Raw genomic sequence first — 15,704 nt, forward strand, 5'->3', positions numbered from 1 at the left:
AACTGCATCATAGCCAATTAGCAAAATATTCGCTGAAGTTCAACTACAAACTGACGCTCAAGTTGCTCAAATCGCCTCCTGTCACCTAAATCGCCTTTGTCTCTTCTGTCGCCAACTCCTCCATACAAAGTCAATTACTTTCGTCGCCTTTGTCTCTTCTAGTCGCTTCTGGTGTATTCGTGCCATTAGGGTTGCCTGCCGCAGCTACAGTGGCACATGTCAGGTTGCCGGATACTTTGCATCATTTTCGGTTGCCAGATACAGTACAGTGCATATTTTTTTTTTCGTTTACCAGGATCACCACCTTGCAACATTTTCGGTAGCCTGATTCGTGTTAGGTTACCAGGCACACAGTGGTATGTATGGGTGTCCTAGCAGTGCTGTCATCTTTTAATTTGGGCTGGAGGAGGTAGGCAGGCACAGTATTAATTCTCTACAGCTGTTTCCGTGACGATGCCAGAAGGAGCCCTGCCAGCTGTCGAGGTTTGATGTGCCCATGATCAAACGCCCTTGGGCAGGTGTGGCTGAGGTACCCACTCCATGGGGGGGCAGCCAGGGAGAAGGACCAGGGAGGTGGGGAGGTTGGGTAGGGTTACCCCCTACCCCGCTGCTGGCTTGGCTTAGGTGGGCTTGGCGGAGGGTGTCGACACCCCTGGTGAACTCTCATAGCCACGGGGCGCCCCTCATCTAACCTCCCCTGTGAGTCCCACCCACCACTACAGAGGCGGGTTATCAGCCCCATCATCTGCTGCTGAGTGATCTGGTGCAATGGCGCCTTGATTCTGATGAAGACGTGGCAAGCGTCAAAACGTCAGTCCTTTGATACTTTGTTGAATAATGTCACATCTGAGCTGCTCAGGCAAACCTCTTTTTTTGGCTCGAGTTAGTCCTCTTCCATTGAGGCACCAGTTGGTAACGCACATACGGTAGTGACGAGGAAATCTTTTTTTTTTTTGTAGCTGATGTGGTTTCTTACCACCAGATTTTTGTTTGTTTGTTTATATTTCTGTCTGTAAAGACATAAATGTCTTTTAAATCCCCCTAGTTGAAAGTTCAGTAATTTTTATATTAGGCAATTAATGTCTTCCAAAATGTCAAATGACATCAGAGAAGCCCCCGAGAAGTACCCAAGACCACTACCAGGTTGCTGTGGAAGGGAAAGAGAAACCCTTGAACAGAGACAGTAGCAGTAGTAGTATGGGCATTTACGTTGGCATTTTTCGTCAAAATCGGTTTAAAAAAACTGTTAACATGGGCAGTTTCCTTGTTTAATTAGTTTATATGAACGTTCTAAATCACCAAATATTCCTTAGTGTATGCCGTTCTACCACTGGAACGTTGTCATAGTCACTGAAAAAAACATTACTACCATAGTACTACACCACTATGACAGTGCATAGGGCCTTTAGTAATACATTACGACTTGGTCATTGCCATTCTGGTCATCTATAACAGGGGCTGTGCCTTACTGGGTTAAACCCCTTATATTTGAGGAGGGTATTTCACTGTTTACATGATGCATATTTAACCTCATTAATGTAATCATGTAAACATGGCTAGTGCTATGGAGAGAGAAATAAGAGATTGCATAATTTGAAGGCTGATAGTGAATGGTCGTAGATAGAAAAGGGGATGTAAGGAGAGAGTTCATGGAAAAGAGGTGTTCTTCTCAGAGGTTGGATACTAGAACAGGTATGTGTTACGTAAAGTAGATGTGTATAACAGATTTGATGGCCATTCATAGGTGCACCATACTCATTGAGAACACTTAAACTTTCTAAGTTGCTTGTTTTTCTTCCGCGTGACACCTAATATTAGTGTACTGTTATTCTCTGACTTTAGTCGTCGTGCAAAGAGTTATTCACACACTCATACACTCCCTTTCCCTAAACGAGCCTCACCACTGGGAAAATCCACACGTAAAGTAATCCTTCACAGTAAATTTAGTAATATGCCTTTTCAAATGACTCGCACACAAACTCATTTCTCATCCCCCCTCGGCCTTGCTTTTTTAAATGAGGAAAAATGGATTCGCACCGTCCTCCCCACTGCGTGAGCTAAATTAGAGTGTAGATCAGCAGAAAAACTTACTGTGTGTGCTTGCCTCCTTTCTCTTTCCTCCTCCTCCTCCTCCTCTTCCTCTCCTCCCCTCTCTCCCCCATTATCTCCCTTTTTCTCTCTCCTCCTCTTCTCCTCTCTCTCTCTCCCTCTCCCTTTCTCCTCCTCCTCCCCCACCTCCACCACAGGCATCGGCACGATCGATGGCACGGCCGAGAAAGACAAGGATTTCAAAGGCAAGTCCCAGAAGCAGGTGCAGTTCAACCCTGGCCAGGCCAGCGCCGCCTGGAAGGTGCGCGTCTTCACCGACGGCAAGTACGAGCGCTCGGAGACCTTCCAGATCGCCCTGTCCGAGCCAGTGATGGGAGCGCTGGAGTATCCTGCCAAGTCCACCGTGGAGCTCGTGGACCCTGGTGATGGTAAGCCAAGCCTCCAAGGCCTTCTCTCCTTTTCTTCTCCTTGGCCTAGTAGCTCAAACCTTCTGCAGCGAGTTAGTGTTTGTATTTTATATTAGCCTGAACTGAACCATAGAAAGATCTTTCTGACTATTTAATAGCCTCACAAATGTTTCAGGCTTACACCCTTCATCAGTGTGAAATGACGATTAACTGAATCGAACCACCCAGTCAAGCACCCAGTCAAGTTTAGTGGACCCAAAAGTGGCGTGGCTCATGAGGTTGCCAGGTCCAGCAGCACATATTAGGTTGCCAGGTCAAGAGGCATATGTTTAGGTTGCCATATAGAGGCGCAGGGGCAGTTCAACTCTTCTAAGGTGATTGTTTATTATAGACCTGGGCGATGCTACGGCCAAACATCATCCTTCTCCCTTCTTCTCGGCCAAATGTTTGTATGAGAGTCCTCATGGAACATTGTTTGCCACTGTGGGGGCCAATGTTCTCCACCCCCCCCACCCCCGCAAAGATTCCAGTAAGAACCTTTAGGGGTTCTTCAGTTGGTCACTAAAGCTTCTCTGAGGAACCTGAGGGTTCTGCCAATGACCTATAGTTCCTCAGAGAACTTATAGTGGGTTCCCTAACAGTGGCAATGGAGCCTGGGCATTTTTTACAGTGCAGTTGCCAATCACCTGTAGGAGCCAATTTTCCGGAACATCAAGTTTCTGGAAGGCTGCTCTGGTGGCAATAATAGACAGTCCTGACTTTAGCAGAGGACAGCGGGGATTACTTTGGAGTATGGGTTGTTTGGCAGAGCTCTCAAACACTTTTTCTTTGTCATCTGTTCCTTTTTTTGTGTCCTCCTTTCTTGGGGTTTTCTCATCTTCCCAATGTGTCCCTTCTCACTTCTCTCTTGATACACATAGATAACAAGGAATGAAGATGCCATTCCCCAGAATTTGACAGCCTCAGATCTTTAAAAAATGACAGTATTTTAGAGAGGGGAACAGCTCTCGCTGAAACAGACTTGGGGATAGTTGGAGACTATCGGAACAAAAAAGTCGTCACATCAATCATTCATCAAACCACATGTTTGAATAAAGACCACGCCTGTGTTTCTGCATGACCAGCCTTTTGGTCCCCACATGTAAGGAGGCCTGTACAGTTTGGAAGGCCGCATTTGAATAGCCAGATTAGTGCTGTGCTGGGCCTAGCTTGACAACTAGCCAGACTATAACATGAAATGTACTACAGTCTGGGGTCGCACCATAGGCGATTACCATGGCTGGGCCATGGGTCTGTCCACCAGTCACATCGCTCTATCTGTGTAGTGAGTTGTTGTTTTCTTTTTTAATCTGTGTAGCAAGTCGTTGGGGTGGGGGTGGGTGGTGATAGTGACACAGTTGTAATTCAGTGTAGCTGTTTTGTGCGTGCTGATTCAACACTATTATGGAAATATACAGTATGTGGTCTCAATTGATTTGTCTAACACTGTTATAGAACATATATGGCTTGACAGTGTTCATTCAACTCTCAAAGAGTTGAATTTAGCACTATAATCAAATGGGATGATATACACGTACCGTATTCTCAGAATCGTGATGAATTAACAAACTGTTGAGTCTTGTTCTTATGCCCTTATGCACTTTGCAATTCCACTCCAGTCACCTCAGCTTTGCCTACATATGGTGCAACTGTGTACGTTTTAAGTTTGACTTGTCAGGATATGCCATGCCAGAGCTATGGGCGTAAGAGTTAGATAGATCCCATTGACCTCAGTGTTCCATTCTTACACAATAGTGGCGGATCATGCAGCCTTTGGCACACAGATAGCCCTTGTAGTTTTGGGTAGGGTGCACACATCCAAAAACACTTGTTGCAGGTGCCAGACAAAAAAATCAGATAGTTGAAAAAGGTAGGTCTGCACACTGCCGATGAGCTCCAAAAATAAACTTTATTATTTAAAATGCAACGTTTCGATCACACTGGATCTTCATCAGGCCTGATGAAGATCCAGTGTGATCGAAACGTTGCATTTTAAATAATAAAGTTTATTTTTGGAGCTCATCGGCAGTGTGCAGACCTACCTTTTTCAACACAGATAGCCCTTGACATAGTTCCAAAATAGTTCCAGGAAGTGGGCGTAGAACAGAGTGCCGTAAAGGTAAAGCTGCTACCTAAAATGATTTGAATCTGTGTGAATCATGTCACTAGCCGACTTACTGTACCCCGGTTGTCACAACTCTGAATTCCGTGGCTCTGCGCCATGCTATGCTCGTCTGCACTTTGCGGTCCCCATTCTGTGTGGCTAATACTCTTGGCGGCCTGGTGTGAAGACAGTGGCCGTGCGTAATTGCTGCTGCAATTAGACTGGTTGCTGCCACAATTAGACTGGAGGTTTGGAGGAGTTTGAGCCGTAGAGGTCCCCTAGGGAGTACATAGGGCCAGCCGCTCAAGTTGATATCATTTGTGGAGAAGGCCCAGCAAGCGTCTCTCCCCCTCTTCCTCGCTCTCCGTTCTAATGAAGCTAGTGTGGCCGTCCTTTCTTTTCTTTTCTTTTCTTTTCTTTCTTTCTTTCTTTCTTTCTTTCTTTCTTTCTTTCTTTCTTTCTTTCTTTCTTTCTTTCTTTCTTTCTTTCTTTCTTTCTGTTTTTTCCTCCCCCTTGTTCTCTCTCTCTCTCTCTCTCTCTCTCTCTCTCTCTCTCTCTCTCTCTCTCTCTCTCTCTCTCTCTCTCTCTCTCTCTCTCTCTCTCTCCTCCTGTAATGGAGCTGGGGGGTGGCCCTCAGTTTAATCAGCTCCTCCGCTGTCAGAAACACGGATGCAGACAGACGGATAGATAGACAGGCAGGCACGCGCACGCACACACACACACACACACACACACGCACACACACGCGCGCACACACACACACACACACACACACACACACACACTCACAGAAACTACCATTCATTAGCCTGTTGACACGCACGCACGCACACACACACACACACACATACACGCGCACACACGGACACATGCACCAGCACACACACACAAACACACACACACACACACACACCTTTAGTTCATCGTCATTGTGCTGCTGGTAGGATTCTGCGGACACACAAAAGGCACAGACACATCTCTCCCTCTGTCTCTCACACACGTACAAACACACATGCACACACACACACACACACAAACACGTACACACACACACACACACACACACACACACACACACACACACACACACACACACACACACACACACACACACACACACACACAAACACGCACGCACTTGGGTAGCTTACTGTGGTGGACACACACACACACACACACACACACACACACACACACACACACACACACACACACACACACACACACACACACACACACACAAACATGACGCACACACTCTTTTCTCTCCCCACAGTAATGATGCAGAGCCTCTGAAAGTCATGTTTGGCTCCCTCTCTCCGACTCCCTCCCCAGTATTAGTTAATTGCTCTGAGGAGAGACCCCTTACTCTCTCTCTCCTCTCCTCTCCTGGACTGACTGGGGAGCGCATTTAGATTCTCCTCACAGAAATAACCGCCAGGGAAGCCCACAGGGGTGGGGGCAAGTGGGGTCAGTTGACCCAGGCCCAGGGAGAGTGGGTGCCCAGAATTGGGTCCTTATTGTATTGAATGTATTGACTGGGGTAGATGGGGGGCATCATTTTAGATAGTTTTGTCCTGGGCCCTATGGAAGCTGTCAATGGATATTCATAGGCATCTCTTCCTCCTTTACGTTTTTCTTTTTCTTTCTGGTGCCTCTGTTTTCCTCTATTTTTCTTCATTGTTGTTTTTGTTTTGGGGCCCGGCCGCCTCTCGCCGCCATCCCACAGCAATTATGAAGTGCGAGATAATACCCAAAACAGCTGCAGTTCAGACTCGAGATGGTGACCCTCCCCGCAGAACTTTTTTTTTTTAAGTTATTTTTTTATTTATTTATTTATTTATTCATTTTTTTCTCTCTCGCTCGTTCACTTGGCTCTCCAAGTCTCCCCTGTTTTTCTGGCTGTCCTTCCTTTTTAGTCTCTCTCTCTTTCTTTCTCTGTCTCTCTATTGCTCCCTCTCTGTCTCTCTCGCCAGCTTTTTCTTGCTTGCGTGCACACACACACACACACACACACACACACACACACACACACACACACACACACACACACACACACACACACACACACACACACACACACACACACACACACACACACACACACACGCACGCAAGCACAGTGGCAAAGTCTCTATAGTATGAGAGGGATGTGTTTTTTTCTTCTTTAAAAAAGAGCCTCTCTGCAAATCTTCCCCAGTGAGCTCATTAGAGGCACCATGGAAGGGTTTGTTTAGAGGAGGCTGCTGCCCAGAGGGAGGGAGAGAGAGAGTGGTACGGGAGGGGTGGGGTGGGGTGGTGTCGACGGGATCTGGGGTGCGGAGTTAGTTGTGGTGGTGGTGGTGGTGGCGGCGGCAGCAGTGGGGGTATCTCTGCGACAGTGAGGGGGTGACAGGTGGGGTGGGTAGAGGTAGGTTGGGTTGGGGTCTGGAGTTAGCCATGGTGGTGATGGTGGTGGCAAGATAGAGAGGGGGTTGATGGGACTGAGAGACGTGCTGGCAATGGGGGAAGGCGGTCTGTGACAGGGAAAGGGACGAGGAGTCGTCTGGGGTTGAGAGGTGGGTGGGGGTGCCGAATTGTGGTGGTGGTGGTAAGCAGTGGTGGCAGTGTGGGCATTTGCGACGAGGAGTGGGGTTGGGGGTTGGCTGGGCAGGGCTGGGGTGGATTAGAGTTGAGAGCTGGTGATTGGGGACAGTGGGGGCATCCGCGACAAGGAGGGGGAGTGAGGGTAGGCTGAGTTGGGGTGGAGAGGAGTGTAGTGTAGAGGGATGGGGACAAATGGGTGGAGGCAGTGAGGGCATCCGCACTGGCAGGGCATGGGGGTAAGGTGGGTGAAGTGTAGGCTGGGCTGGGGTGGAGAGGGGTGGAGGAGTTGTGATGTTGGTGATGGTGGTAGTGGGGGTATAAAGTAGAGAGCAGAGTAGAATCGAGAAGAGTAAACTTTATGAATCCCCAAAGGGAAATGATGGTACCTTGCTGCCGTGCAAGGCGACGCACCAAAAAGTAGACTCATAATAGCATTGGGTGAGGTGAGGAGAAATAAATCTCTATAATGCCTCTACATTATGATATTATAACATTGAGGCATAAGCAAAAAAAAACCTCAGCAACATAAGCACAAGCATAATTATCCAGTGGCGGGCAGATCATGTGAAACTTCTGGTTGCCTTACTAGGCTGTATAGCCTATATGTTGTATCGGAACATTCATTTATAAAATGGTTTTGATTGTCAAGTATTTGTAGATGAACATGTCAATATCGATCACAGTACATTTTGACAAAAAAAAAAAGTTTAAAAAGGGCATTTATTTGTCCAGGTGTGCAAAGGGGCAGGTGCTTTAGAACCACCTTGTCCCTATCTGTGCACACCAATGTACGTATACAAGGAGAGGAGAGGTGGGGAGATGGATGGGGTGAGTTGCAGAGTTGGGGGTAGAGGGATGGAAGTGGTGGTTGGAGTGGGGGCATCTGAGGGGGGGAGAGGGGGGGAGAGGGCAAGAGGGGTGGGCTGAGCTAGGGGGGAGGAGGAGTGCTGACAGGGAGAGGTGGAGGAGGGAGGTGCAGGGTGTGGTGGAGAGGTGGGGGGTAGAGTGATGCAAGTGGTGTTGGCAGTTTGGAGGCTGGAGGGGGCTGGCTGGCTTAACGCTGGCTGAAGGGACAACCTGGATCCTCAAGTTGCCAAGCCCAAAAGGAGGGAGGGAGGGAGGGAGGGGTGGGTTGGAGAGGTGCGGGTGGTGCAGTTGTGTATTGATGGTGGTGTGGATATCAACAACAGGGAGAGAGAGAAGTGCTGGCGGGCCTCACTCCTGCTGAAGAGCCAAGCGATGAGGAGGAGTCTTGAGTTGCAGTAGGCAGCCAGCCCCCCTGCAGTGACTGGATGGCCAAGCTACCCGACCGTGTGGCACTTGCTTACATACTCTCTCTGCACTCCAACACACTTGAAATGAATACACCCCCCCCTCTCCAAACACACATATCTACAGTACATCCTAACTTACACACATGATCATTAACACACACACACACACATGCACACACACTGACAGTCAAACACACGATCCCAGGGCAGACTAACAGGCAACTATCCCTGCCTGCCCTCTTCCACTGGGGCCAAGTTTCTTCCAGCCAAACCATATGCATGCACACGCACACGCACACGCGCACGCACACACACACACACACACACACACACACACACACACACACACACACACACACACACACACACACACACACACACACACACACACACACACACACACACACACGCACACAAATCCGCCCAGTCTTCCTCCTGCCTGCAGCCAGCCAGCCTCTTCTCCTCTGCCTTGCCAGCCTCCACGGTAGGAGCTGCCATATTTATAGTCGTCATCACTGTTTAAATACTTGATGAGTACGATCTCACAAAAAATGTTGAGTTCTCACGATGATGTCACAAAGACTCTGAGTCTGCGCACAGAGTTCTATGGGAGCTCTGGAATGTTTGAGCAAAATTCTGGAAGGACTTTTCTAGAATTTCTAGAATTCTAGAATTCTAGAATTACTCTCCTGGTAAGAGCTGCCTAGTGGTTGGCTGCCACATTCAGGCTGTAGTCATCGCCACTTGCTTAATGATGAGTATGAAGCATTCAAAATGTTCAGTTCTCACTGTGTTGTCACAAAGACTCTGGGGGATTTATAATGCAGAGTTCTTGAACCACTAAAATGCTCGAGTACAATTCTAGAAGGACTGTCCATAATGCCCTCACTCCTCACTCAAAGGGGTTAAAAGTCCTCCTCCTCCTCCTCACACGGGTGGTAGGAGCTGCCTTGGAGAGCCTGCCACATTCAGACGGTAGTCATCGTCAGTGTTTAAATGCTTGATGAGGCTGGGTACTCATAGCCTCGCGAGCCATCCTACATACTTCCGCCAAAGGATTGGCTCCACTACTGTAGTCTGGCCGTGCTTCTCTGTGGAGTGCCTGGAGCAGTAGAATTTTGATCGCAACGCCCCCCCAGAAAACAGCCAATAATCGAATACGCCCCCCACGTGGGGGCGAAAGGGGGAGGACGCTCGTGACAATGACTACACATCTGCGCCAGAGCCATTGGTCTGCGCTATGTTGTTGTTGAGTAACTGCCAGCGATTGGGTGAGAGGTGTCCAATAATTTCAAACCATAACTGAATGGAAGCTTCCTGCTTCCTACAATTGCTTCAGAGCAAACAAATGCCAGACCATAAATACGAAATGAAATGGTAGTATTATGGGATGGTCAGGACCAGGCTAGGGTACTCAGACCCACGCTCCAGGGGCCCGCTGAGAGCCCTCTGACCCACTTGTCTCCAAGTCATGCCATCCGCCCTCATAAATATCTTACAGCTGCTGGAGCAGGCGCAGGGGCATAGAGCGGGCGCGGGCGCGGGGGCGGTTTGCAGACGGGTACATGCTGCTTCAACACACGCAGGGCAGGCATTGTCTTCCTGTTTGACCTCATCCGAGTTAGATTCTCTCTCAACAACATATTTTCTTGGGGGAGTTTCTTCACTGTTTCTTCTTGTTGTGGTTGGCATAAGAGAGCCTGGGTTGATGCTGTGGGGTTTTCCTGACTCATCTGCCCTCAAGCAATGCTCTATTAATACTGGCGCTTAACTTTACAGCTGTTTTTGGGAAAAAAGGTCTTGAGGTTAAAAGTGGTGACTGTGGATGTGCATTTTTTATTAATATTGCCAATAGCGCCCACAGTGATCACAATGGTGGAAGTCATTCATTGTTTCTATGAAGATGCAATGGCAAGAGGAAAATCACTGTGCAGCAAAGCGTCTTGGATGACTGCTGTGTAGAGCATTACAGAAAATGGGCAAAGTTTTAAAATATGGGTATTGACTATGATGCAGTTTAGCGACACCTGATGGGAATGTACTGTATATATTTTCCATCGTCGGGTCAGCATTGTCACTGATAAAAAACATGCCATTGTAGCTCTAAAACAGTCTTGACATGGCAATTCTCAAGGAGAATGACATCTGTTAGTGCTAATAGGCTAAAAACAATGAAGCTGAAAGACGGGAAACACAGTAGCAAATAAATGCTGAATGAATGCTATGCCAAGCAAGTGGCTGTCCAAATTTCCATTGGCTGCTGGTAATGTGGTCAAGGCTGGAAACTCATTGGTCCGTGTATACAAGTCAGTGGTCCGTGCCATCCAGATGGCTACTACAAACTCTCCAGTGCAGGAAGCTTGGCGGATGGGTAACTCCACCAGGTGTTAGTGATGATTTAGGCAATGAAGGAGAAACCACACACTGGTTTGTTTCATGCCAGTGATTTGGATTGAAAGCGTTGTGTGTTTTTGTATGGTTTCTTGTTCTCCTCCGCCTTGCTTAAGTAGTGGGCAATGGGAGTAAACAAAAATGTGTTTGTTCTTCCTTGACAAATCCCACTACCACCGTACCTCAGATACAGCACATTGCTGGATGACAGCCATCTTTGCCTCTCCTAGGCTTGCTACTAGTAAAAAAATAGTCAAAATAAATGTTTAGACGAGGTGACACTTCAAAAGTTAACACGTGATTTTACCACTCCAAAATTAGGACTCAAATGGGTTTTTGATAGATGACATGACATGTGGCCACTTCAGATCCATGCTCAAGCTTTTGGTCACAGCAGGAGGGCGTTGGGGAGCAAATGACAGCCACATCTGACACTCAGAGGGGTCCGGGCTGTGAAGTGAGGCCAGTTTGCTGGATTAAGTGTGGACCTCTGTCCCTCGGCTCTCTCCACTCTCTATGTCCCCCTCTCCCCTTCACCCTAAATCATATATAAATATAAAAAAACAAGGCTCTCGCCTCCGAAAGTACAATCTGTTTCTCTCTCTCTCTCTCTCTCTCTCTCTCTCTCTCTCTCTCTCTCTCTCTCTCTCTCTCTCTCTCTCGCTCTCTCTCTCATTCTCTCTCGCTCGCTCTCTCACTATCTGTTCATCTCTCTTTTGTTTGCACTCTTAGATCCCATTCTTCATTGATCTTTTCTTTAATCTGTCTTTTATTTCATTTTCTCTTCTTCATTTTCTCTTTTGTTTTTCATTCCACCCCTTTCCCCCCCCCCCCCTCTCTCCCTCTCTCATCCCCCTCTCCCCCTCTCTCATCCCCCCTCTCCATCTCTGTTTCTGTTTCTCCCATCTCCCTCTCTCTCCCCCCCCCACCTCTCTCTCTCTCTCTCTCTCTCTCTCTCTCTCTCTCTCTCTCTCTCTCTCTCTCTCTCTCTCTCTCTCTCTCTCTCTCTCTCTCTCTCTCTCTCTCTCTCTCTCTCTCCCTCTCCCCCATCTCCCTCTCTTTCTCTTGTCATTTTCTCTGCATCTATCTCTTCTGTTTACCCTGCTTGCTCCGTCACTGCTTGTGTACTCCTTGCCGGAGGGGCTGGCCAGTTGCATTGTGATAAGTGCTGTGGAGATTTGAGAGTGGGATGGATCAAAGATAATGAATACATACAGCCATCTAGGACAAGGCAGGCTGAGCAGCCGTCTGTTTGCTCTTTTGTGTGTGTTTTTTTTGCGCCGCCGTTTCATTTTTTCATTATTGGTCCCACTGTGCATGTTTTTGAAATGAAGAAGAAAAAATATATATGCGTTTGTTTCTCTTTTGAGCCTCTTGCGAGTTCTCACTTCTGTCGTCTCTGTGTCTGTTGATGGATTACTCTGATGGGTTGTGCTTTTCGCTGTTGACTTCATTCAAGTGTTTCTATAAAAAGTGTTTGTGTGATGTTGTTGACCTTCCGGGGATCAGATATAGCCGTGGCATAAAGCTTGCTTTGTCACAGTTTGGTGACACTGCAGCAGCCACTGCGGCGGGCGAATGTGTGACTCTTGGAAATGTCAGCCTCTGTTATTTGCAACTTCTCTGTGTTGTAAAGGTGATATGAAGGATCATACAGTATGTGTGTAGTGAGTGTGCATTCATGTCAAGGAAAGATGTTCACTTTAAGGTGTGTATAGCATCGGAAATGATGTAGCCATAAATGAAAACATGGCACCCTTTGTTATTTTGCATTTGTTTTGTTCATTTTAATTTGTCATGAACATAAAGTTGAAGCACAGTATTTAGCGTCTAATATGTATCATTTTTATTTCAAGGAGACAAAGACAATTGAAAGCAGTACTGTGTTAACCTGAGTTATAGTTTTGTTGCACTATTAATTACAAAAGTCCCAATGTGAATGTAAATATGTGTGAACAGAGGAAGCAGAGACAACTTCTGTTTGGCTTTTCACATTTTTTGTGGTGGCTAATTTTAAAAATGCTGTATGTCTGCAAAGATTCTCATTAATCCCTCATTCATCCAAGTCATGCTACCCAAAGATTGTTGAATTTGTAGGTATTTTAGGACTTTTGAGGTATAGATTATTAAACCCCGGACTTGTGTGTCCCCTTCCTTCCTTCTTCTCTCCTCTTTCTCTTCCTCGTTCTCCAGAGTCCACGGTGTTCATCCCTCAGGGCAGCTACACCATTGAGGAGGACGTGGGAGAGCTGCTGATCCCCGTACGCCGTAGCGGAGACGTCAGCGAGGAGCTCATGGTGGTCTGCCACACCCTGCAAGGTACACGCACACACACAGTCTCGTATGCATGCACACGTTCACACGTATGCACACACACACACAAACACGTGCATGCGCACACACACATGCACAGGCGCACGTACACACGCACACACACACACACACACACACACACACACACACACACACACACACACACACACACACACACACACACACACACACACACACACACACACACACACACAGTCACGCACATGCGGGCACAACACGCACACATACACACACAATGCAATACAGGTTTGGTGGTGTAATGCTCTCACTAAATGTCGTCTGACTTGTCTATTCTGTTGTAATACGCAATTGGTGGAATATGTCAGTGGAGGAAATGTCTGAGCTTGTTAAAGACATGGGTAAAGTATCTAACGAATAAAATTAGATTGACCAAACAGTACATATCATAAAGAGATCAAAACGATAAAAGATCTTTAACCTTAATTTCTGTGCAGGCACCGTGCTGTCCTACTCTGACTACATCTCTGTCTTATTTTCCTCTTTACATTACACTCAAGTGGTAAAAACAAAATGAATAAGTTAGATATAATTAGACTAAGTTAGATATAATTTTCTATGCAGGCACTGTTAAGGGCACCACGCCCACATCCGTGATATCCCACTCGAGTACATCCCAGTCTTATGTATTTCCCCTTTCACAGTACAATCAAGTGATGAAAACTATTGCTCATACGTATTTCGAAAACAACACTTTCACATTGCTATCAGAGATAGTAAATTCTATTTCTGTATTTTCTCTTGTACTACCAAGTGGAAAACAAAAGGAAAACACTAGATAGATATAAGTAGACTAAGTTAGACATCCTTATCTGTGTAGGCACCGCTAAAGGAACCGTGCCCACGTCTGTGCTGTCCTACTCGGACTACATCTCGCGTCCCGAGGAGCCCAGCAGCCTGCTGCGCTTCGACAAGGACGAGACGGAGAAGGCGTGCCGCATCGTGATCATCGACGACTCCCTCTACGAGAGCGAGGAGAGCTTCAACGTCTCCCTCAGCATGCCCGTCGGGGGACGCCTGGGCAACGAGTTCTCCAGCGCCCGCGTCACCATCCTGGCTGACGCAGACGACGGTAAGTGGACACTTGTTTTAATACCGGAAAATACCAAATCATAGCCAAGTTCCAATTAGCTGCCGAGTTCCCTTTAAAGGCCGAGTGTACGAGAATATTTTGACACATAAAGGTCATTTCCAAATATAAGCATGGTCTAATGCATCACTTATTGTAATATACGGTAGGCCCACCAAAGGCCTCATGGTTGTTACATACTACTGTTGCCCCAATGTCACCCGGACTGTCCAAGTTGTACATCCAGCTGCCCATGTCAGCATCCTGACCCACGCAGTGGGCACCCCAGAGTCAGTCAGATTGTCTGTCTGGTTGTGCAAGTTGTAACACCGATCTAAAGTAAAATGAGGTACTCAATTGGAGTTACAACCATAAAAACCTATACTGGTTGACTTGAGACATAGATTATATTTACAACAGAGTTACAACCATAAAAAACAATATTATGTCGTATCTTCTTGACATGAGACAGAGATTATAGGCCAAACAGATATCTACGAGATCTAGGTGAACTTTATATCTTTGTGTGAAACAACAACAATAGCAACAGAACACTGCCAAATACCACAACCGTGATCATGACAACAATAATAAGAGACTGAATTTAGAAATGACTTGTAGAGGAGAGTTTTTCAAAGAGCTTGCGAGTTTGGATGTAGGAAAAATGAAGACAAGTCATACAAAGTTATACAATGCCATGATGGAGATTGCGGTACTCAAGTGTGAGTGTGAGTATGCAAGATTTCCTTCAGCCTAGCCATAAGAAATCCCATGCTGCTTTCCACAATCTTTCCGATCTATCAGACAGCATGGATGCTCGTCACAAAATGCTAGCCTGAGGTAGGGAGCCAATCCTAGACCGGGGAGGGGTGGGAGCTTGCAGTCTGATTGAATACAACTGACACAAATGGCTATGGGCTATGTATACACCCAATGATTAATTTGTAACGACCAATAATTGGCCATCGTAAACCACACCTTCCCTACGAGCGATTCAGTAGGAGCTCTCCAGACCGTATCTCACTTGTGAACCAGGCCACCCTCAGTCCTGTTCCCTGCACAAAACACTTCAACTAGCAGACAGGCAGACAGACAAGAGTGGAAGGTGATTTCTTTGCCCAGTCCATTTTGAAAAGAGCAGATATTTTTACCCTCCATCAAACTATCGGCCTCAGGCTATGCCACAGTCAGAGACTACCACCATCCATGATGGAATTATTTTGTCCTGTCGCCAACAATGATGCCCCATCTAGAAAATCGGTGACAACCGACAATGACGCCCCATCTTGAAAATCGGTGACAGTCAGTCCCTAGGACATGCCCCCTCATGTCCCCACTCTCTGCCATTATGAGAATATGTCTGCTGGTAATCAAAGGTCTACACTTGAGGGAAAGTGTGGCATTTGTTGTCTATGAAATACCAGAGGAAGACC

General features: G+C 46.9%; 1 protein-coding gene across 1 annotated transcript in view; it reads left to right on the forward strand.

Moving 5' to 3' along the window:
- frem2a (FRAS1 related extracellular matrix 2a) overlaps nt 1–15,704 on the forward strand; it is a 71,429-nt gene that overhangs the window by 24,222 nt on the left and 31,503 nt on the right. The window contains exons 4-6 of the mRNA XM_063202507.1: nt 2,247–2,477; nt 13,044–13,169; nt 14,023–14,274. Coding sequence (XP_063058577.1) covers nt 2,247–2,477; nt 13,044–13,169; nt 14,023–14,274 — 609 coding nt within the window. The remainder of the gene's footprint in view (nt 1–2,246; nt 2,478–13,043; nt 13,170–14,022; nt 14,275–15,704) is intronic.

This window comes from Engraulis encrasicolus, chromosome 7 (genome assembly GCF_034702125.1).
Source record: "Engraulis encrasicolus isolate BLACKSEA-1 chromosome 7, IST_EnEncr_1.0, whole genome shotgun sequence".
In the NCBI taxonomy this organism is placed as follows: Eukaryota; Metazoa; Chordata; class Actinopteri; order Clupeiformes; family Engraulidae; genus Engraulis; species Engraulis encrasicolus.